We start from the raw sequence: 21,987 nt of genomic DNA, 5'->3' as shown, positions 1-21,987 counted from the left end.
TGTTTTTTATTAATTAAGTCGGATGTTCATTTTACTATGTATGTAGATGATTCTTTTCATTCTAAAGTAGATGTTTATTTGGGTATACCATTGGTATTTTACTTGATTCGCTTGATTCTGCATGTATATGCTCCGCAAGATGTTCATTTTACTATGTATGCAGATGATTCTTTTCACTAAAATGTAGATGTTTATTTGGGTCATACTATTTAGGTGAAAAAAACAAAGTGGTACGCGATGGAAGTGGCGAAGACACGACACAACGGCGTGGAAGTGAGGGCATGCAGAGGTGCAGCGTTGGAGTAGTGGCGAAACAAGACCTCTGACTCAACAACGATGTGACATCACGGAGGGGAGAAGAAGGCACGCAGCGACAAGGAGAACAGCGGCGGCGCGATGCATCGGAGAAGCAGGTATAGTGGTAACATCGAGAGCAGCGGACGCAACACAGGGAAGAAGAAGGTGCAGCAGCGGCTTCGGTTGCAGGGAGCATAGGGGCAGCGTGACGCATGGGAAAAGAAGGTACAACGGCGATGCGACGCGTTGCTTCTTCAGACGGTGACGGCGGCGGTGATCGAGATGTGTTGTGACGGCGCTACAGAGAATGGAGAGCGAAGCGGCTACGATAAAAGGAGAGAAAGACGAAAGGTAAAAGGTGAGAGGCTAAGATTATAGTGGATAAATAAGGTGGAATGTTTTTTATTTTAGTGGTTTTGGAGTGCCGTCTATTATTCATGTTGCTCGCAACCCTAATTGTCATCTAACAGAACTCATACAAAATTTATGTATTAAAAAATAAACTTCTAAATATTTTAAGTCAATATATATATATATATATATATATATATATATATATATATATATATATATATATATATATATATATATATATATATATATAGTAGCATAAAATATCTAATAGATATTTATTTCCGAGTAATGTTTTGTTTTTTGTTTTCTCTTATGGACTGTATTTTTTATAGATCCATTTTTGGTTCCATAAATATACAATAATCCGAGTGTATTAGTAAACTCGGTTTAATTTATTTATCTACTTTTAGTTTATTCCATTGAATGCTGTGATTGTAATTTTATTTTTCCAAAGAAGACTTTTTAACTACTAAGATCAAATGATGCCATGTAATATATTTTCTCAAGGGGACGGAAAAATATTTTACTTATACTAAAGTAACAATTTCAATTTACTTATTAAATTAAATTACTATATATAGTTTAGTAAACTATAGTAATTTAATAATATTATTTTATTTATTTTTAGGTATACATGAGGTTAGTAATACTAAAATTAAAGAAGTAATAGATATGCATAATTGCATTTAGGAATAATGATAGTTTGATAAATTGATGATTGAATATCATGCATTCTAACTATTGGGTTTCTTCACATGCAATAAGAGCATTTCACTCATTAAACACAGAAAGAATGAATGTATGTTCCACATGCCTGCATTATTGATTTATATCATGCAAACCATTGTTTTTTATTTTTGTTTTCTCTTTTTCTTTGAACAAATTCAACCATGTATTTGAAATTATTATATATTAACAAGTTGGTTATATTTAAATTCCCTAAATAATATGACATTAAAAAATATATAAAATAGCTGAAGCATACATTTGAAATCTTCCACAGATTTTTTTTTTGGGAAAAACTCTATGAATAAGAATATCAATATATTATGCTTAGTATTTAGTTATTTACTATATATATAAAGATATTATTAGGAATTCAACGTAAAACTTCTCCTTTTTTTTTTCTCTTCATTTTTCAACAAACTTGTAAAAATGTTTCAACTAGAACATATAATAATAAGATAGCAACGCTGCTGTTAAAAAAAGATTGATACTACATATATCATTAGTAATACCTTTATTTTTAAAATTTTTAATTTTCAAAGTAATTTATTTTTAAAGGCATCAAAAATATTTTTTGAAAATTTATTTTTCATATATGTGTAACTAGATCACTGTAAGAAAGCTATATATAAATTTCTAATTTGATATTACCGTACTAGTAAAAATATTTGTGTTAACTATTTTTATTTTAAAAGTTTCACAAATTTAATATATAATAATTATTTTTCTGGTGTACAAATATATAATAATATAATATAATAGTTCCAAATAGATAAAAAAATTAAATTTTTTTTAAAAAACCAAAATAGAGTCAAATACGTTTTTCTTTTTCTTTTCTTTTTTTTGTTCTCTCCTTTCAACGATGTAATTTAATTTTGTCCTCTCAATAAGTCCGATCCGATTCATTCAAGACATTTCTTTTCTTATATTCTGAATAAACATAACTTTCGGCACACTGCAGTTATGATTTACACCTCATACTTTCTAAGAAATAATATAATATGACAATACTTCGTTAAATTAAGTAAGTTAAAATAGGAAGTAAGACAATATATATATACACACTTTATTATACCTTTACATTATGTACTTTATACTTCATCGATTTATATCATTTCCTCACTTTGAATACGAACTCGTCAGTTTGTAAGAAAGGAGTCAAATAATAATCTTCTAATCAATCTTAGAGTACATCATACTCCACTATTGTTTTTCTTTCCGTTTCATCATTTATATATAAACCGTATATAGTAGGTTAGTAGATAAAATTATTCAGATACCAAACTTAAGTTTCGATGGTATATATTGAACACTATACATTTTCATCTATACTATATGGAAAAGTATAATTATCTTTTCAATTACATATTCAATTTCAATGACATTGCACTGTATATTATTTTGATTTATAGAAGTCATGATTGCATGGTTTACATCTTAACAAATTATTGTATTATTGGAGAAGTATAATGTTGCTTGCTTGTGTTTATTACTCCACGTTCTTATAAAACTTTTACTACAAAGTAAACATATTTTTTTAGTAGCTAACGGATAAGTATTACCTAAGTCCTAAAATTAAAAAAGGCCTAACAATTCTTAAAAACAATCTAAAACAATAATTTGCGGTATATCTATTCCTTTGATTCATTAATGAAAAAGAAGAATCTAACGTGGTTTTTATTGACATGTCATAATGAAAAAGTCAAACTGAAAACACATTGGTCTTATTAGATATATCTGACGTATAAAATTATTACAGTGTAGATAGATCTTTAAAAAAGTCATTCCAAAATTACTAAATTAATTATACTATTTTAAAGAAATTAATTTATCTTATAATAATATTTGAAAATTAATTGCCTTATAATAAAATTTTTCGAGAGTTTATTTTTTTCACACATATATGAATGTTTAAGAATTTATAAAAAAAATTTTATTTGGTAAAATAATGATGTCCCACAAAGCAATGTTTGGTCATTGTAGTGATGTTATTTGGTAACATTATAATTTTAGGTTAATAGTCAAATTAATTTCTGGAAGATAAAATATTTTTTAAATTTATCTTTAAAATATTTTTTTAATCAAATTGGTTTATCAAAAATTAAAAGTTAATTATATTTGTCTTTTAGTCACTCTATTAATAATTTATATCAACAATTGATGTTGTGAAAATTTATTAATCTAATTGAACATATTTATGAAAATTTATTAATTTAATTTTTTTATCCAATTACATAAATTCTATTATCAATATGACCTAACAACTAAATTAATAAAATTTCATAAACATATTTGATTAACATCAAATTAGATATATTAGGTATTATATATGTTGTTAATTAATATTTTATAATATCAATTATTAAAAAAAATTGTCAAGAGTGTGACTGAAAAATAAATATAATTAATTTTTAATTTTTAATAGATCAATTTAATTTAAAAAAAATTAAAAATAAATTTAAAAAATGTCTATTTTTTCAAAAACTAATTTAATTATTAATTCTTATAATTTTATTCCACATACTTTTATTCTTTTAGGCTAATAATTTTAATGGGAGAGTTAAAGAGGGAAAGAAAAAACCTCTTATATGATCAGGCGTTAAGTTAGTGGCATATTACTCTCTTTCTGAAGTTTAAAATAGAATAGTTGGCTTCTAACGACCTATTATGTTTAAAGAAATACTTAAAATTTATTAGAATTCATTATTTTTATTATTAATTTAATTTTTTGAGTCTAACAATTTAATAATATACTTTTAATTTATATATTTTTAATAGTAATAATTAATTACTAGTTAAAAATAATAAATTTTATTTAATTTAGACATTATATTAATCCTTAAATTATTTTTAGTATTGAGTCAGCGAATGAAGTGATAAGTTAATTTTGACTTGTTAAGTTAAACACATGACTAAATATCATTATTTTATTTTAGCGCTTAAATAAAACAAAAATAAAATGACAAATAAAAGTTTATATGATATGCAAATTATTTTATCTTTTTTTATTTTCTAAAAAGATATTATTTTAGTCTTGTTTAAGCATCAATACCAAATAACGTCATTTATCGATCCCTGTTTCTAATACAACAAATAAGAGCTAGTTCAATATTCTATTTATTAACTCAACGTTAAAAAAGTCTAGAAATTAATACAATGTTTAAAACTAGATCTTTAGAATAAATATAATAAATTTTAAATTTAAAAGATTAAAATAGTACCAGTCATTAATCTCACGGATCACTGTGTGATTTAGTCCATTTTCCAAATACAAAATTTTAATAAATTTTATTATGGAATAATTAAATTCCAAAAATATTGGGATAACAGGCTGATCTTTTCCGAGAGTTTACATTGACGGGAAGGTTTGGCACTTCAATGTCGGCTCTTTACCACCTGAGGTTGTAATATGTTCTAAGGGTTGGGCTGTTCGTTCATTAAAGCGGTACGTGAGCTGGATTCAGAACGTCGTGAGACAGTTCGGTCCATATCCAGTGTGGGCGTTAGAGCATTGAGAGGACATTTCCCTAATACGAGAGGACTAAGAAGGACGCATCTCTGATGTGCTCAATTATCGTGCCCACGGTAAACTTATACACTGAATTAATTCCCTTTAAAATGATGTTATTTCTTAGTTTTGAGATGATTTTTTTCAAATCTATCTATCTATCAAAGTTCAATTTTGTAGCGTTAAAGAACATATTTGTCTCTAATTCGACATGTCGTCCACTTAATAACTATATAAGATCTCTTTATTAGTATTAACATATCAAAGCAACCGAGGAAATAAAATTTAATTACTCCTTAAAATTATATTCGCATTTCAATCTAGTTCTTAAAATTTTGATTTACTCAATTTGATCTTGGAATTTAGTATTCATGATTCAAGTTAATCTTTATCCTTATTTTTGTCACATAACTATTAAAATATGCTGATGGATTGATGGCTATTCTACTAGACTATCTACTAGCTATTTAAAATGGCAATTGAATTTTTTTTATCTAAATTTGCTCGTTATACAACATTTAAAACTCTAATTCTAATTTCAAAGGATTTTAAAGGTTTCTTAAAAATAAATTGAGATAAAAAATTTCAATTATCATGTTAGATAGTTGTTAAGAAGTCTAACATAACAGTAAAATTAGAGATTAACGTGAATCACAAATTTCAAATTAAAAGATCAAATTGAATAAATTTAAAATTTGAGGACCAGATTGAAGTGCGAACATAATTTTAGTGACTAATTTGAACATTAACTCACAACCAAAAAAACTATTTGTTTTATAATACTAAGATTGGAGATGTATCACAAAAATTTATTGTATAAAGAATTTATTAAAATGTATTTGAGTAATATGTATTATGTAAAATATTAAAAATAAGAAAAATAAAAATTCTATTCTATTTTTTATAACGGAAATATTTTACGTACAAACATTTTTGTAATCAAATTCAATCAAGTTAACACAAATTTAACAAAAATAAACATACACATGTATTGTTATTTCTCCTTGTTTGTGCTTTTTCAGCACATGAATTTGTATTGGAGAGCACAAAAATTTAATGACATAGCACATAAATATTTACACATAACATAAATTTTTACCCATAGCACAAGTTTTTACACATGGCACATAAATTTTTGTTAGTGAATATATTTGTTGGTTGAGTGAGTCAATTATGATCCTTTAAATAGTTATGTGATGTGCATAAAATATTTATGTACTATGCATCAAAATTTTCTAAATTGTGTATCAAAATTTTTGTGCTTATATATTTTGTTGGTTAGGCGTTAATATTTTGGACATGTAGTCTTTAAAAATTTGTTGTGCTGTGCAACAAATTTTTTGTATTATACGTATTTTACTAATTGGATATCAAAGTTTTAGGTATGTAGTCTTTTAAAAATTTTGTGTTGTATATTAAAATTTGTGCTATATATCAAATTTTTTTTGTGATGTATCAAAATTTTATGAGTATATATAAAAGAAGAAGAAGATGAAAAAGATGTGAACGATGATGATGATGATGATGATGATTAGGTACGATTTTGGTCATTAAAGAGTAGGTCGAAAATTTTTTTCGTCCCAATTTTTTTTTGCATACAAAATCGTCCCTAAGGTTTAACTTGGTTTTAGAATCGTCCTTACTTTAGGGATCAAAATCGTACGGAGGTGGTAGCGGAAGAGGAGAAAAAAATGACAATGACATTATTGAAAAAGAAGAGGAGAAAAAAATAACAACAATCATGTTTAAAAAAAAGTGACACTCGCGACTTCTAAGTGAATATGGAGAGACTATGCCATTTGAGTTATAGTTTGTTGGCGAGTAAATTCCTATAATGGTCCATGAGATTCACAGGATTACCCAATTTAGTTCTCGAAATTCCAATTTTACTATAGTGGTCCTCCAAATTGATCTCCAGACACTATAATAGTCTCTAAACTTATTTCCGATGATGACTCAGCTATTCAGTACTGATGTAGCTATTCTTGACCCCACATTTTACATCTTTGCCTCCTCCTCTCCTTCCCCTCCCTCTCCACCGCTCTCTTCTTCTTCGAGCTCATGTCATTTCTCTCAACTCTCCTTTCATCCTTAACTCTTTCCGTCCCTCTCCTGCAATCTCCCTTCCCCCACCTCTTCTACACCTTCTCATCCTTCTCCTCTCTTCTCCATCACCACCAGACTTCATTCCTAAAGCCTCATACATAACCTTCATCTTGCGCCATCTCATCCACGACTATGGTTGGTATCCCAATTCTAGTTTCGATTCTCCAATCCCTTCTAACTGGATTTGGTTGGAAAATTAATTGGGCCAATTTAAATCTATTTTTGCTGTAAAAGAGATAGAGACTCTCATTCTACTTGTTTTTCTCACAAAACGTAGTGAAGGGTTATATTGCTACTTTCTTATTCTTTTTTTAATTCTTTTTTTGATAATTTTTAGACAATGTTAATTTTTTGTGTGAGTAGATTTATGAAGAATGTACCAAAATGAATGACTTAAGGAGAGAAATCACAGAGAGCAAAAGCAGCTCTTTCTAATGAATTCAATATTTCAACACCCTTTTTCGCTGTGTTCAACTACCTCCATTACCACCCTTTTCAAAGTCTGCAAGACCATTCATACCTCTACTAAACCCACACCTCCATCATCCAATGAGGCCTCAAGCAAGATCACCTTATCATTTTCCGCTTCATTTTTCTTTCCACCTCCTTTGACGCTACTGTTTTATGTTACACCGCCATCTTCAATAGTGTTCTTAACCCCTTTTCTTTTCCTTTGAAATCCCCTAATCGGGGCCCACACCAAAATAAGTTATTTTTTTAACATTCTCTCAAATTTTATTTGCATGAAGGCATATGGATCTCTTTTTAATATGTGCACTTATTTTTTAGTGATTAAGGTCCGTTCAAGCATGTCCCTTTAGTGATTAAGACCCGTTCAAGCATGTCCAGATCCTGGAAAAAAAAAAATTACTTCATAGTTCGGCATTGAGGTGTGAGAGAGGGGAGGGATGAAAGGATGTAGGAGAGGTGGCGGAAGGTGGAAAAGGGAGAGAAAAAGAGTTGATGATGAGAGGAGAGTGGAGAGGGATGGCAATAAGAGCCCGAAGAAGAGTGTGGTGGAAAGGGACGAAACTGAGAAAAGGGAGGCAAAGGTGTAAAGTGTGGGGTCAAGAATAGTCACATCAGCATTAAACAGTTGAGTCATCACTGGAAATGAGTTTAGGGATTATTATGGTGCTCGAAACTCAATATGCAGGATCACTATAGTGAAATTAGAATTTTGAGGACTAAATTGGATAATTCTATAAATCTCAGGGACCATTATGGGATTTATTCCTCATTGGCCTTTAGTTGTGTAGCTTTGTTGTTTTTATAAGGTTTAATTACTCTGTCGGTCCCTATAATTTCATCAAATTTTCAATTAGGTCTTTATACTTTTTCTCTTTTCAATTGGGTTCCTATACTATATCAAATTTTGTTCCTAAGTCCCTACCGTAATAAAAATATTAGAATTAACGGAATATTCTGTTAAACTATACAGAATATTCAGTCAAGTGTTAGGCATATTCGTCTTGTTTAACGGAATATTCCATTAATTCTAACATTTTTGCCATGGTAAGGACTTAATTACAAAATCTGATATGGTATAGAAATTCAAAGAAAACAATATAAAGACCTAATTAAAAATTTAATAAAACTATAGAGATCCACATAATAATTAAACTTTTTTATAATATCAATTTAAATACCATTTTTTACAGGTGAATTTTACACAACCCTCCCTAAAATAACATGTAACTTACCCTTTATTATATGTTAATTTCTAATTGAAAGTTATTTTAATCGATAACTCTCTCTCTAATGGCTTTCACTCCTCCTCATTGTTTCATCGTCGTCGCGTCTCCCAAGTATCACTGCTTTATAGGGTGTCCTGTTCTCTCTATCATGCTGTCACCGTCTTCTAAAGCATCATCGTCGCTGTCGACACAAACAACGCCGATGTCCTCGCGCTAGAAGACAATATTAACACTATTATTGTTCCAATTTTACTTCTTCAAAATTGTGTATCATTACTTTAATATCAAAGTGTTTCAATTCTATACGATAGAATCAAGGAATTTTATATTGGTTTTAAAAAAAAAGCCTACACTTTAGTCTTGCAATTTTAGTATTTTATAATGATGCTCTATGATAGTTGAATGATAAATATTCATGAGTCATTATATATAATTGGATTGTAGCATCGATCATAGTCATCAGAACGATGGGCATAAAATAAAATTTTCGTTAAGGGTTGAGAAAATACAGAAACAGTGTGAGAGGTAAGGAGATCGCGAGGACAGCGACGCTTGTGTCGACGGCGACGGTGATGATTTGGAGGACGGTAAGACATGACAGAGTAAACAGGACATCCGACAAAACGGTGATGTTTTGGAGATGCGACAATGATGAAGAAATGAGGAAAAGTGAAAGCCATTACAAAAAGAGAGAGTTATATGTTATTAAAATAATTCTAATTAAAAATTAACACATAATAAAAAAATAAGTTACATGTTATTTTAGAAAAGATAGAATAGAATTCATCTTTTATAAAGAGGATCGGATAGAATTCACATTTTTTATACTGTATGTTGCATGAATTTATTGGAAAAAAAAAAAAAAACTATTTATTTAGTGTTGGCCTGTTGGGGTGTGAGGTCAGAGTTGGTGTTGGCACTTGGCAGTATTAGCATCCTTGAGTCTCTTCACGTCTGTCACACCCGCACCCACCTCCACCTTTTATCCTTCTTTTATTTCGTTTCATTTCACTTCCCAAAACAATAATTTATTATTATTATTATTATTATTATTATATAAATCCAAATCTCTCTCCTTTCCTCTTCTTCGTTTCTTCGTTCTCTCTCATCCATGGTGGAACGCAGAAGCAGAAGCAGAAACAGAGTCGCCGGAGCAACCGACAACATCGAACTAGCACCGCCACCACTGCAACAATCACTGTCATTGAATACCTAAGCTTTTCTAGCTGCCGCAGCAAAATTGCGGGAGAGTTCTAGAAGAAGAAGAAAATGCCGCTCTCCAAGTACCACATTCGGAACGAGTACGGCCTCGCGGATCCCGAGCTGTACCGCGCCGCCGACGTTCGGGACGATCCGGAAGCTCTCCTTGAGGCCGTCGCCATGGGCGGCCTCGTCGGTCTCCTCCGCCAGCTCGGCGACCTCGCCGAGTCAGCTCTCTCTCTCTCTCTCTCTGATTTTTCTGACTTTAGCTGATTTTATTTTAGCTTTTTTCGAAACTGCAATGCAATTAAAGTGGTTTTAGTAGTGGTTTCGGTGATTGCGGTACTGAGTTTGAAGAGAAAAAAAGATTAGAATTGAAGTTTGGTAGAATCACTTGGAGTTTGTGCTGCTGGATTGTGCTAGATTCGAATAGGTTTTTGTTTTTTAATTGCGTTTAGTTGAATGAGTGCGAAAAAGAAAAAGATTTTGTGCAATTTTCGAATTTGTGAGCGAGGCTTAGTTCAGCTAGGTTTTGTGATTTAATCTGAGATTTAATGGAATCTTCTAGTTACAGTTTTTGTCGGAGTGAGATTAATTTGCGTGTGGGTTTTGTGAATTTGATTGCGCTTATAGTTGAATAAGCGCAAGCCTTGAAAGGGAAAATGGTGAAATTGAAATTGAGTGTAGTTTAGAATTTTTCGAGTTTGTGCTGGCGTGAGCTAAATTCGGCGAGGTTTGTGGCTTTTCGGACCTGGAGGTGGTTATATATGGTTATTTTTTAACTACTGTCTTTCCTCTCTCTCTAATTTATGTGATTGCTTTTTTAATCTTTTTTTTTTGTTATTTTATTTATTTTTTGTTTGATTGTCGCCTTTCGATTGTGTTATTGTTGATTCTCCTTTACTGGTTCTAGCTCCTTGAGAATTGTGTGTACATATTGTATAGAATGGTGAAGGTGTTTGGTCATTTGGGTGAGTTTGTGTGGACATCAGTAGTTTCTATTTATTTTTACAATAGCTGATATGGATTTGTATCTGTTTAATACGATGAATTGACGATCATATATTTTAAACTTACCGAGTTCCGTATTCTGAAAAATATAGCATTTTGACTTCAATGTGATTGGACTGTTATAGACATGTTGAGTTTAATGTTGTTGAGTATTTGTTTATTGTTTTAACTCGGATAAAGAGAAAATGCTGTTTCTGTATTCCACTTTATAATTGAGTAGCATACTAGAATTGCAGAAAGTAGTTACCTGATATTTCTTTGGAGAGTGTATTAAAATTGTGTGTTAGTATTATGATATGCTATGTGCAACCTATAAAACATTCAACAACCTCCTGAGATAGAGTAGGTTACTCGATTACACGAGAATTTGGTTCGAATGGTTTTGGTCATCATTAGTAAAACGTATGTATCCAAATACAGTGGCTTATGATAGGTGGCTTGACAGGCTTGTTACTTTTCTGTGTCTTCTATTTGATTACTTGAAGTTAGTTTCTGGTTGGGGAATCCACGTCGTGACAGGAATATCTGAGATACTATCTGACCTAATTTTTCTCAGCCTAGTTGAAGTCAGCTTTGGCATTTAACTTTTTCAATCATAGTTTGTACACTAGGCACTGTCATGTTCTCTGCATTTAACTGTTACAATTTGATCAGGTTTGCTGCCGAGATCTTCCATGATTTACATGAAGAAGTAATGGCTACTGCTGCAAGAGGTCATGGACTTATGACTCGTGTTCAACAGCTTGAGGCTGAAGTTCCTTCACTTGAGAAGGCTTTTTTCTCTCAAACTCATCATTCATCCTTCTACACGAATGGAGGTTTGTTGAAACATAACAGAGTCCCATTTGGTGTGATTTTTATTTGTCATTGTGATTTGAATTTTGGTTATCTTGTCAAATGATGGACTTTTAGTTTAACTTGCAATGTTTAAACATAATGGTCCCTGGGGTTTTTTGCTGTTTGCCTGTTTGGGCTTAAGTATAAATAATCTTGCCTATTGCGTGCAGGGGTTGATTGGCATCCTAATCTTCGTTCTGAACAGAATCTTGTTACTCAAGGAGATCTGCCTCGATTTATAATGGATTCTTATGAAGAATGTCGTGGTCCTCCGAGACTTTTCCTTCTGGATAAGTATGATGACCTGCTTCTTCATAATTATATAATTTCAGCGTAAAATATTTTACTTTGTTGTATATATGTAAAATTTTTTCTTCGACTTTGGCTTCTTATAGGTTTGATGTGGCTGGTGCTGGGGCTTGCCTGAAGCGTTACACTGATCCGTCATTTTTTAAAATGGAATCAGCTTCATTTGAAACCAAAATGGTAGAAGTTCACAGGGAAAAGAGAATACGTAAAATCAAGGTACAGAATTGCCAATTATACCATTTATTGACATAACTTTTTTCTTGAAAATTATTTTAAATTGAAAAATCTCTTATTTTCTTTGATAAAGTGGTTCTGTCATTCTAATTTAATAGTGAGTTAGCTAACTGATAGTAAAGCCTACAGAAGAGAGAATAGAGGCTGTTCGTTATAAGTGGAGCCAGCTAGGATAGGACTATTCTGCCCTTAGTGTAGCTTATGCTCTATCTGTATAAGTACAGATTAGTTCTAAACTCAGTCATAATGAACATTACACATTTCTGGAACCTTTCTCAGTCTCTCTGAATTCTCTCCTCTCTCAAAACTTAATATATTTGTCTTGACATCGTGTAGTGATTGGGTTCTTGCTGTAAATTTATAAATTACAATTGAAATGTAATAATACGTTCTCTGTGCACATGACAATGCATTCGATGTTTATTAAACATAGCCATATGATATGCTGTACAAGTTTTTAGCACTGCTTTTCTTGTTCATTGTAGCATTGTGATATACAATGAAAATTGAAAATATACAATTTTGACGGTGTACTTATTTCTTCCATTTGCAGCAGAAGAAAGGACAACGGTTGCGGGATGGCGAAGGCCCTAATGTTGCACCATCACATGCAAAGTAAGCTCCGGTGATTTTGTTGTGGTTATTCTTCTGGCATTTGGAACATATAAATGTCTTTCAACGGTTAATTGCTGACAGAATTTAGTTTCTATTCTTGCAGATTGCATCAGCTGCTTCTTGAGGAGCGTATTGAGAATGGTTACACTGATCCTGCACGTCTTGTGAAGTTGAAGAAAAGACAGTTGAGCGGATCTGCAGTTGAAGTAAAAGATGGGAAAAGTTACATGACAAAGTTCCTGGAAACTGCCTCACCTGATCATAAAATGATTTATGAAACTTCAATTATTCCTTTGTCTGTAAAGCCTATGTCGGATGATACCAGTGAAGCAGGGATCAAAATGCTTGAAATCAGTGGCACTAGTCCTGTAAAGAGGAGATTGGGAAACGAAAACACCTACCCATCCCCTAACCAGCAGGAATCAGAACTAAAAGGATTTTCAGAAATGGATGGAAAGGCAAATGGAGATGTTGTGAAGGTGAAAGAACAAAAATTTTCTCGTGTGACAGATGAAATTTCTTCTAATCATCCCAAGTTTCCTATGGAAACAGAATTGGCAGTCGATGAACAAAAGAAAATAGAAGGGATCTTAGATGGGTACCATTCTGATACGATTAGTGAAGTTGACAATTATATGGATGCTTTAAACACCATGGAGTCAGAATTGGAAACAGACAATGAATGTAAACCTAAAAGGCGATTATTGAATATTCAAAAGGCAACAGACGGTGATGGCAAAGAAAACTATCAACCAGAGGCTCGGTTTTCATATTCTCAATCATTTGGAGATTCCTCAACGTCTGATGAGATTGGTTCATTCAAACAAGATAGAAATGAAGAACAAATTGAAGAGCATGCTCAGTTGTCTGATTCTCGCTCAACTGGGACATCCTCAATGTCAGACAATAGTTTGTTCAGAAGAGATGGCGATGATCATACGGAAATGCAATCTCACTTTTCAGATTCCCCATCTATTGGAAATTCTTCTATGTCAGATGACAATAGTTCTAGCAAGAAAGAAAGATCCCCTTCCCATCACACTGATTCATTAAGCTCTGTGGTTGAAAATATACAATCGGAGCCTATATTATTAACGAAAACCAAAATTTATGAACCAGAGGTTGAAGATACACTACCCAGACAGCCTCCCCATATTGTTGTTCATGATGCACCTGATGGTGAAGAAGAAATTTCTGATTCAGGTCAAGCCTCTAATGAACTGATGACTTCAGGACATGTATTGTGTTCTGTTCATGGCCCTGCTTCACCAGTGACTCTACCTCCACAGGCTCAATCAGATGAACTCCCATTTGACCCAGTTGAACTTAATTCAACAGTAGAAGAAGATGAAGAAAGAACAGATCGTATGAAATCTATGGTTGCTGAACCTGTCTCTCTCTATGCTGTGAAAGAAGATGCTTGTCCTCTGGATTTGTCTGATAAAAATTCTCTAGACAAGTTGGATAATTATGATCCAAATGTTCAGTCTGATGATTTATTGCAATTTTCAAATAATTTAGAATTAGTTCAGGAAAATGAAGGCAGTGATCTTTCAGAAATAAAGAAGTTGCAGGTGGAATCACCTAATAAAAACTCTCTTGAAGTTTTGGTTGATAGAGATATTGGTTCAACAGGAGAGGATCCGATTTCCTCATCCATGGAAGAACTGGACTTGAATTCAGGTACAATGGCGGTGCTTGATTGTCAAGACTTGAAAGATGAGGATTGTATTATATCTACCCAACTTGGTTCCGAAGATTTGGCTCCTGTTGTGGATGTTCCTCCCATGAGTTGCCTTACCGGGGAGTTATCCTCAGATGTAACTCATAACAATCCACAGGATGAACCAAGTTTAGCCAAAAATGAACAAGTGTGTTCTGATGTCGAATCAATTTCTGAAGAGGGACTGGTGCCCGGTGATGAAATAAGATCCACCTCAGGTGTTGATCCTGTTGAAGGTGATGGTCATGTTAAAGAGCTGTCTTCTCCTGATACTCCTGTGATGGTAAATGATGTGTTCAGTGAAAATGTTGATTCAGAAGACCAAGCTGTCTCCACTGTTCCTTCTGTTAATAGTGATGACAAAGATGCAGGTATTTTAACCTGTCCAGCTCCATCTGGAAGTTCTTCCAGTTTGCAAAAACCTCTCTCTTCTTCCTTGGATTATTATAAGATGGAAATGGAATCCAATGAAGTAAAATCAACCCAAATTTTAAAGGACTTGAATGTAGAAAAAATGGATAGCCAACTGGAGCAATTGACAGCCATCTCACCACTTGATGTCATTTATTCTCCAACCATTAATTGTACAGATACGGAAGAATGTCTCTCTGCTGTTGCAGATCCGCATGAGAAAGAGATGGAAGTTAACAAGGCAGTTGCTAGAGAATCTTTGACAGAATTAGAGAGACAGAATGAAATGGATCAACCAATAGCTTCTTCTGCTGGTGTGCAATTGAATCTGGAGAAACAGGGACCTGGTGATCTTTCTAATTTAGAAAGATGTAATGATAATCAAAATTCATCTCCTTGGGAGAAACTCCAACACAGTGCTTCTGTCGACGACATGAAAATGGTGCAAGAATTTTCAGGGTTAGATAGTCAGCAGTCAGAATCTATATTTGATGACTTGAATGATCCTTCACAGAACAAGAGAGAGAGTTTTTCATCACCTTTTAACAAGCTTGAGTCTGGAAGTGATGTAGAGCTGTTTTCACGATCACATGGTGGTGAATGGGATGCAGAGTTTATGCTCAGCGGTGAAGGAAACATAGCCTCTGAGAAAACTCAATTGGAGAAAGAAAGCATTCATGCCACTCCCGACTTCCCTTCAGATGACCATGCAGATGAACTGTCATCATCTCATCCCTTACCACAGTCATCTAGCCAGGAGGTTAACCCTACAGAACATGTCATGGAGCCATCGAAGTCTCTTCCCGATCTCTTTACCGAGTCAGCTGAGAATAATCTCGATGAGATGCCTCCTATGCCCCCTCTACCACCTATGCAATGGAGAATGGGCAAGGTTCAGCATTCTTCCCCTTTTCTGCAGAGAGAACAGGTAGAAGTAAATCAGGCCTCATTCCAACCAATGCTGCCTTCAGGCCAACCAATGCTTCCAATTGAACCTGATAATACCGCTCAATTTGGTTTTCCAACATCTGAGAGAGATAATTTGCTGTCTCAGAATCCATTTGTGCCTGTCATGGCAGTGAGTGATAAGCTCCAATCTTCTGGGTTTCCAGTGGGTGTTTCAGGGCATCCTGTTGCTATACCTTTTCAATTTCCTATCATGGTTAATGAAGCAAATGGTCAATACCTATTGTTGGACAGAAGCCAAATTGCAAATCCTTTCTATACATTACCTGTTGTAACCACCAGCAGGCCTCAGCATGGCTACATTGTTGCTTCTGAGGGACTAATGGCACAAAATTCAACCCTATACCCTCCAACTCCATCTGCCGATTTTTCTGCTTCTGTAACTGATTTCACCTCTCCACAGGAAAAATTGACCCAATCCCCAAGTCAATTAATGACTGAGACTAGTTTAGAAGTCAAAGCACATGAGCATCCCATAAGAAATGACGTACCTGTGGCTACTTCCCAAGATTCTCATGTTACTTCTGGACAAGATTCCATCTCTGCAGACGAACAAACTCAACCTCTTATTCTGTCAAAGACAGAGACTAGTGAAGATGACTCACTTCAGCAGTCTACAGATAACAGGTTATCCGCTGAAAGCCCTCCACATGCTTATGTTGTTGCTTCTGAGGGAGAAACAGTTGAGAGTTCAGATCCTTGCCCTCCAATACCACCTGCTGAATGTGCTGTTCCTGAACATGATTCCATCTCTCCACAAGAAAAACAAATTCATCCTCCCAGTCAGTTTTCAACAGAGGCTAGTTCCGAAGTTAAAACACCGAATCAGTCTATGAGTAATGCTGAAGTGGGACAAGGACATCTGCCTATCTCACTCATGTTGCCACCTCACATGAATAGTATGGCACCTAATCAGCATTTCTTGCCTCCTGAGGGGGAAACATCATTGTCCTTAGATGCATCTGATCAAACTTCAGATTTTGAGAGTGAAAGGACAAATCCAAAACCAAAGAACAAGCTTCCTCGTCCTCGGAATCCTCTAATTGACGCTGTTGCTGCTCATGACAAAAGCAAGGTGATTGTAGTTTCTGGATTTTTATTTTGAAACTCAATTTTCTTTTTGTGGTCTTATTTTTGCATAACACTTTGCGTTTGGACTATAACAGCTTAGGAAGGTTACTGAACGGGTTGTTCCTCAAACCGCCCCAAAGACAGATGAAAGAGATTCATTGCTAGAACAGATAAGAACAAAGGTTAGACTCTGCAACCTTTATCTTTATGCTGATCTTTACCACTTCTGTAACAAAGCATATTCTTATATTAAAAATATCTTTTGGTTTTCCCAGTCCTTCAACTTGAAGCCTACTGTAGCGACGCGACCCAGCATTCAAGGTCCTAAGACAAACTTGAAGCTTGCCGCCATCTTGGAAAAAGCAAATGCAATTCGCCAGGTCTCTCTCACTCTTGTTATCTGTTCATTTTACCAATAGTTGTGGCCTGTTTTCTTCAAAGGTCAACTAACATGTTGATAAATTACTGAAATATAAATAATAGGCTTTGGCCGGAAGTGATGAAGATGATGATGCGGATAGTTGGAGTGAGTGATTCTTGAATTCTGTTTGGAAAGCATTGCGCTCTGATTCTTGCCTCTGAACCATGTCCAAAGTGTCACTCGTTCTCTCCTACAATGAATAGGAAAAATCTTGGTGAAATGTAAAGATTCTTTATCCTACCATGTTCATATATGATATACTCTTAGGTCTAGCTTCTCCTCTTAGTCCTCATTTCTTCTACATACAATTTGCATGAATATCAGTATAAGCAAACAAAATTTAGCATCAATCGTCAAATCCAGATCCATTGTAGGAGGTGAAAAACTTTCTGCAATTTGATACGGCTCAGGTTCAGCGTGCAAGCGCTGTACCCACTTATCATCAAATCCCATAAGCAAGTGTATATTTCTGTGTTATGTCATTACCTTATATCTGTAATCTGTGTACCCAATTTTGTACTTGTGTGATGTGTAGCGTATGTGTATCGTGATAATTTCCCCATTTATCAGCATGTATCTCATCTATGTCCAGTACAGTCATATATGTAAACGTTAGTATAATACTTTCAGTGTACAGATTCCATCATTGCTGTCATTCATTGAGCTACTACTTACTGTTATTATAGTATCTTATATGTTAACAAACAAAGAGGTAGATTGGTTCATTGTCTGGTAAATAGAAGCATGCATGAAGAGGAAGAAAGTTATTATATTATTATTTTTTTCCTTCCACAAGTAACAACAATCAATTTCGATAACAGTGATCTGGTTTCAACTTTCAACTCAGTGATGTATTATGTGTAGCTTTTTAATATATAAACATAAAGGTTAATTGTTCTCTGTTTTCCTGACTGTGCAATTAGAACAACTCTTAAAATTAAAAAATGTGGAGATTACTCGTATTGTACTTTTCTTTATAAAATTGTAATAATTGTTAGCCTTTTTTTTTTGGGGGGGGGGGGGTTGGTTTATATGATTATTATTTCTCTTGATAATGGTCTTTTAACAATTAACAGGCATAGGCTGATTTAAAGACATTCATCAAGTCCCATAAGCACGGGTACGGGTAATCTAACCGTTCGATCAAAATTGATAATGGTCTTTTAACAATTAACAGCATATGCTATTTAAAGACATTCATCAAAGACCCATAAGCACAACAACATATGCTATTTAAAGACATTCATCAAGCCCCATAAGCACGGGAGTTCACAGGTACGGGGAATCTAACCGTTCGATCAAAATTGATCCGATTCAGCTATAATAGATTAATAGTTTTGTATTTGACGGGTAATGAGGTGTAATTGGGTTGAATTCAATTGAATCCGATTTTAATTGGTTCGGTTACTGATTTTAGGATTGTTAAACATAAACTAATCCAATTATTCGATTAAGTTTATACTAATTTTAAAAACGATAATGTTATATGTACAAGTATTTTTGATAATTAAGTCTAACCAAATTGGTATAAGCCCAATAAAATAAATGTTAATGTCTATCATGTAGTTTTTTGTCTCCGTGCTTTTTCAGCATGGAGGAGGAGGAAAAATAGCAACAGCAGCACGTAAGTATGTAAAAGAAAAGAAGTAGCATCTAGCGTGCATTAATTTGGTTGAAAACTCGATTTAAAAAATACTTAGGACGACTAAATTTATTATATATATATATATATATATATCAGTTTTGCCTTTTTGGCAACTAAGTTTAAACAAGTTGTCTCTGACTTAATAAATTTCACTTACATAGGCGCGCGTAAAATTATGCTGTTCATTTTTCTTTGTATTTTTTCTTTTTCTCTTTCGCATTTCTCTTCCATTGTTTGTATTCTGTATTTCTTCTCTTCTTTCTCATTCTTTTCCTTTTTCTTTGCGTTCTTCTGCTTTTTTCTTCGCATTCCTTCTTCTTTACATGTTTCATCATTTTCCTCGTTCTTTTTATTGTTATTATTGCTATATTTTTTCTTCCTCCTCTTTCTATTAATTTTGTAATATTATATATTTTTTTATTTTATTTTTTCTTCCCAAAAGATTTATGAGAAAATGAAATAAAATGAAAAAGAAGCAGTAGAAGATGAGGAGGAAAAAGAGGAAAAGTTTTGAATTATGCAGAACTTATCAGAATAAAAATACATCGAAATTTCTTAACAATAACATATAAATTTATTAGTTTTTACATTAAAATTTTGCTACAAATGCACAAAAAAAAAATTTAATATATTTTTTTCTTTTTTTTTTCGTTATTTTTTTCTTTCTTTTAGTTGAATAAATATATGTTCATCATCTTTCAGGTAATTTTGCAGCATTATGTGTTTTTTGTTCTTTGTTTGATTTTTTTATTTTTATTCTTGTTAAGAGAGTAAATCAAGAAGGAACTTGAGAAGGTAAAACAAGAAGGAAGAGATGAATAAGAAAAAAAAAGAAGATGATGATGATGAAGAAGAAAAAGAAGAAGAAGAAGAAGAAGCAGTAGCAGATCATGAGGAGAAAGAAGAAGAGTTTTGAATTATGCAAAATTTATCAGAATAAAAATACACTGAAATTTCTTAACAATAACACATAAATTTCTTAAATTTTACACTGAAATTTTGCTACAAATCTCAATTAACTCAGAAATGCACCAAAATTACTTAATGATTGCGACATACAAACTCAGTTTGAAAACAACACACAAAATTGACTGAATTATCAACAAAAACACGTCTAAATTAATTTTGGATCAGACAACGTCATCAATATGACAAAAATTCTACGATAACAATAACGACGATAGTATAAGAAGAAGACGACGATGACTATAACGATGATGATCATGATGATGAAGATGATGGAGGAGAAGGAGGAAAAGGAAAAAGGAAAAAGGAAAAGAAATTCCAATGAGAAAAGAGGGAGGAAGAGGAGGAGATGTATTAGTGACGACGATAACGAAAGAGAAAAATAATGAAAAAGAAGGAGAAGAAGACGACGAAATATCAGGGGTGACGAAGAAGAAGAATGTGCACGCGTGAGTGTAAATGACTTGGCTGGACTTATTTGATTAAATGATTTGTATGTAGAGATTAATTAAATATATAAGACCACTATAAAGGTAAATTCTATCACACCACTATAAGTCCGGCTATGCTTTATGGTACGGAGTGTTGGGCGGTCAAAGGGGAGCACGAACATAAGTTGAGTGTGGCAGAAATGAAGATGTTGAGATGGATGAGTGGTCATACGCGATTGGATAAAATAAGGAACGAAGATATAAGGGAGAGAGTTAGAGTAGCACCCATTGTGGAAAAGATGGTTGAATCGCGTATCAGGTGGTTTGGACATGTGAGAAGAAGACCGATAGAACACTCAGTTAGGAGGGTGGATGAGATGGAAGATGGACAAGGGGTGAAAGGCAAATGAAGACTTAAGAAGACTATCTATGAAGTAGTCAAACGATATCTACATGTAAACGGTTTCTCTGTAGACATAATACATGACAGAGTACAATGACATCATTTGATTCATGTAGCCGACCCCACCTAATGAGACAAGGCTTTATATATATATATATATATATATATATATATATATATATATATATATATATATATATATATAATCTTATCTCACTTTAACCCAAATTATGATCTTTTTTCATGTATAACTTTGACGTCGTTATTTTATTTTTTTTATTTATTAATACATATTATTTACATAATTTTTTTTGAATAAACTACCAACATAGTACTCGAAAGTTTGCTTACTAACAAAACAAACCATAAAAGAGCAAACATAAATAAGTCTTCGAAAAAGTTAAAAACATAACAAAAAGAACTAGATATTAAATATATATTCTACAGAATAATTTTAGAAATCAAATTTTGATGCATATTTTTGTAATCATTATTAGAAAAATAAAATCTTTTTATTCTTAAATTTTGGTAATTTTTTTTATCAAATGCATTTTTTTAAAAAATTTATTGTGAATGACCATATATTATTTTAAAAAATAAAAAAATCTAGACATCAAATTTTGTTTCGAATTTTTTGTATACATTCTAAATATTTATTCAAATGTTACCACAAAAATTTAACTAATAAATAAGTCGTTTGCTAAATATAAAAAAAATTTGTTACTTACAAAAATCATAATATTTATTGATTCTTTTTGTTGTTATTCAAGAACTATTTTATCGATAACATCTTTTAAAAATTTTCATTATCAACAATTAAATCTTTTGATTATCAAACTGGTAATTAATCTTTTTTTTTTTTAAATTTCATTTTCAATGGAATACTCGATCACCCCAATTAGTGTATGTTTGGGCGCCATTATTTTGTTAAAAAAAATCTTTTTTCAATGAAAAAAGATATTTTTTTATTTTTAACGTGTTTGGCAAATTTCTAGTAGTAAAAATAAAAGTACTAGTAAAATAAAAAAAAGATCTTTTTTGAGAAGCTGTAATTTA

The 21,987-nt window shown here is 32.6% G+C and overlaps 1 protein-coding gene and 1 long non-coding RNA gene across 3 annotated transcripts; both read left to right on the top strand.

Annotated features, from left to right (window-relative positions):
- Window positions 1-9,585: 9,585 nt before the first annotated feature.
- Window positions 9,586-18,141, top strand: LOC112728106 (protein SCAR2). 2 transcript variants are annotated; one of them, XM_025778095.3, is made up of 9 exons: window positions 9,586-10,115; window positions 11,554-11,717; window positions 11,907-12,030; window positions 12,132-12,261; window positions 12,833-12,894; window positions 12,998-17,069; window positions 17,161-17,247; window positions 17,341-17,445; window positions 17,549-18,141. In XM_025778095.3, the coding sequence occupies exons 1-9, from the start codon at window positions 9,958-9,960 to the stop codon at window positions 17,597-17,599; spliced, it is 4,953 nt and encodes a 1,650-aa protein (XP_025633880.1). In that variant the 5' UTR covers window positions 9,586-9,957; the 3' UTR covers window positions 17,600-18,141. The 2 variants fall into 2 exon arrangements, with proteins under 2 accessions (XP_025633880.1, XP_025633881.1); XM_025778096.3 differs by having other exon boundaries at window positions 9,699-10,115; window positions 12,836-12,894.
- Window positions 18,142-18,503: 362 nt separating this feature from the next.
- Window positions 18,504-20,137, top strand: LOC140177108 (uncharacterized). The gene is made up of 2 exons (XR_011868857.1): window positions 18,504-18,761; window positions 19,899-20,137. It is a non-coding gene; the product is annotated as an uncharacterized lncRNA (long non-coding RNA).
- The last annotated feature ends 1,850 nt before the right edge of the window (window positions 20,138-21,987 follow it).

This window comes from Arachis hypogaea, chromosome 12 (assembly GCF_003086295.3).
Source record: "Arachis hypogaea cultivar Tifrunner chromosome 12, arahy.Tifrunner.gnm2.J5K5, whole genome shotgun sequence".
NCBI classification, from domain to species: domain Eukaryota; kingdom Viridiplantae; phylum Streptophyta; class Magnoliopsida; order Fabales; family Fabaceae; genus Arachis; species Arachis hypogaea.
This window is presented reverse-complemented; position numbering and strand designations above follow the sequence as displayed.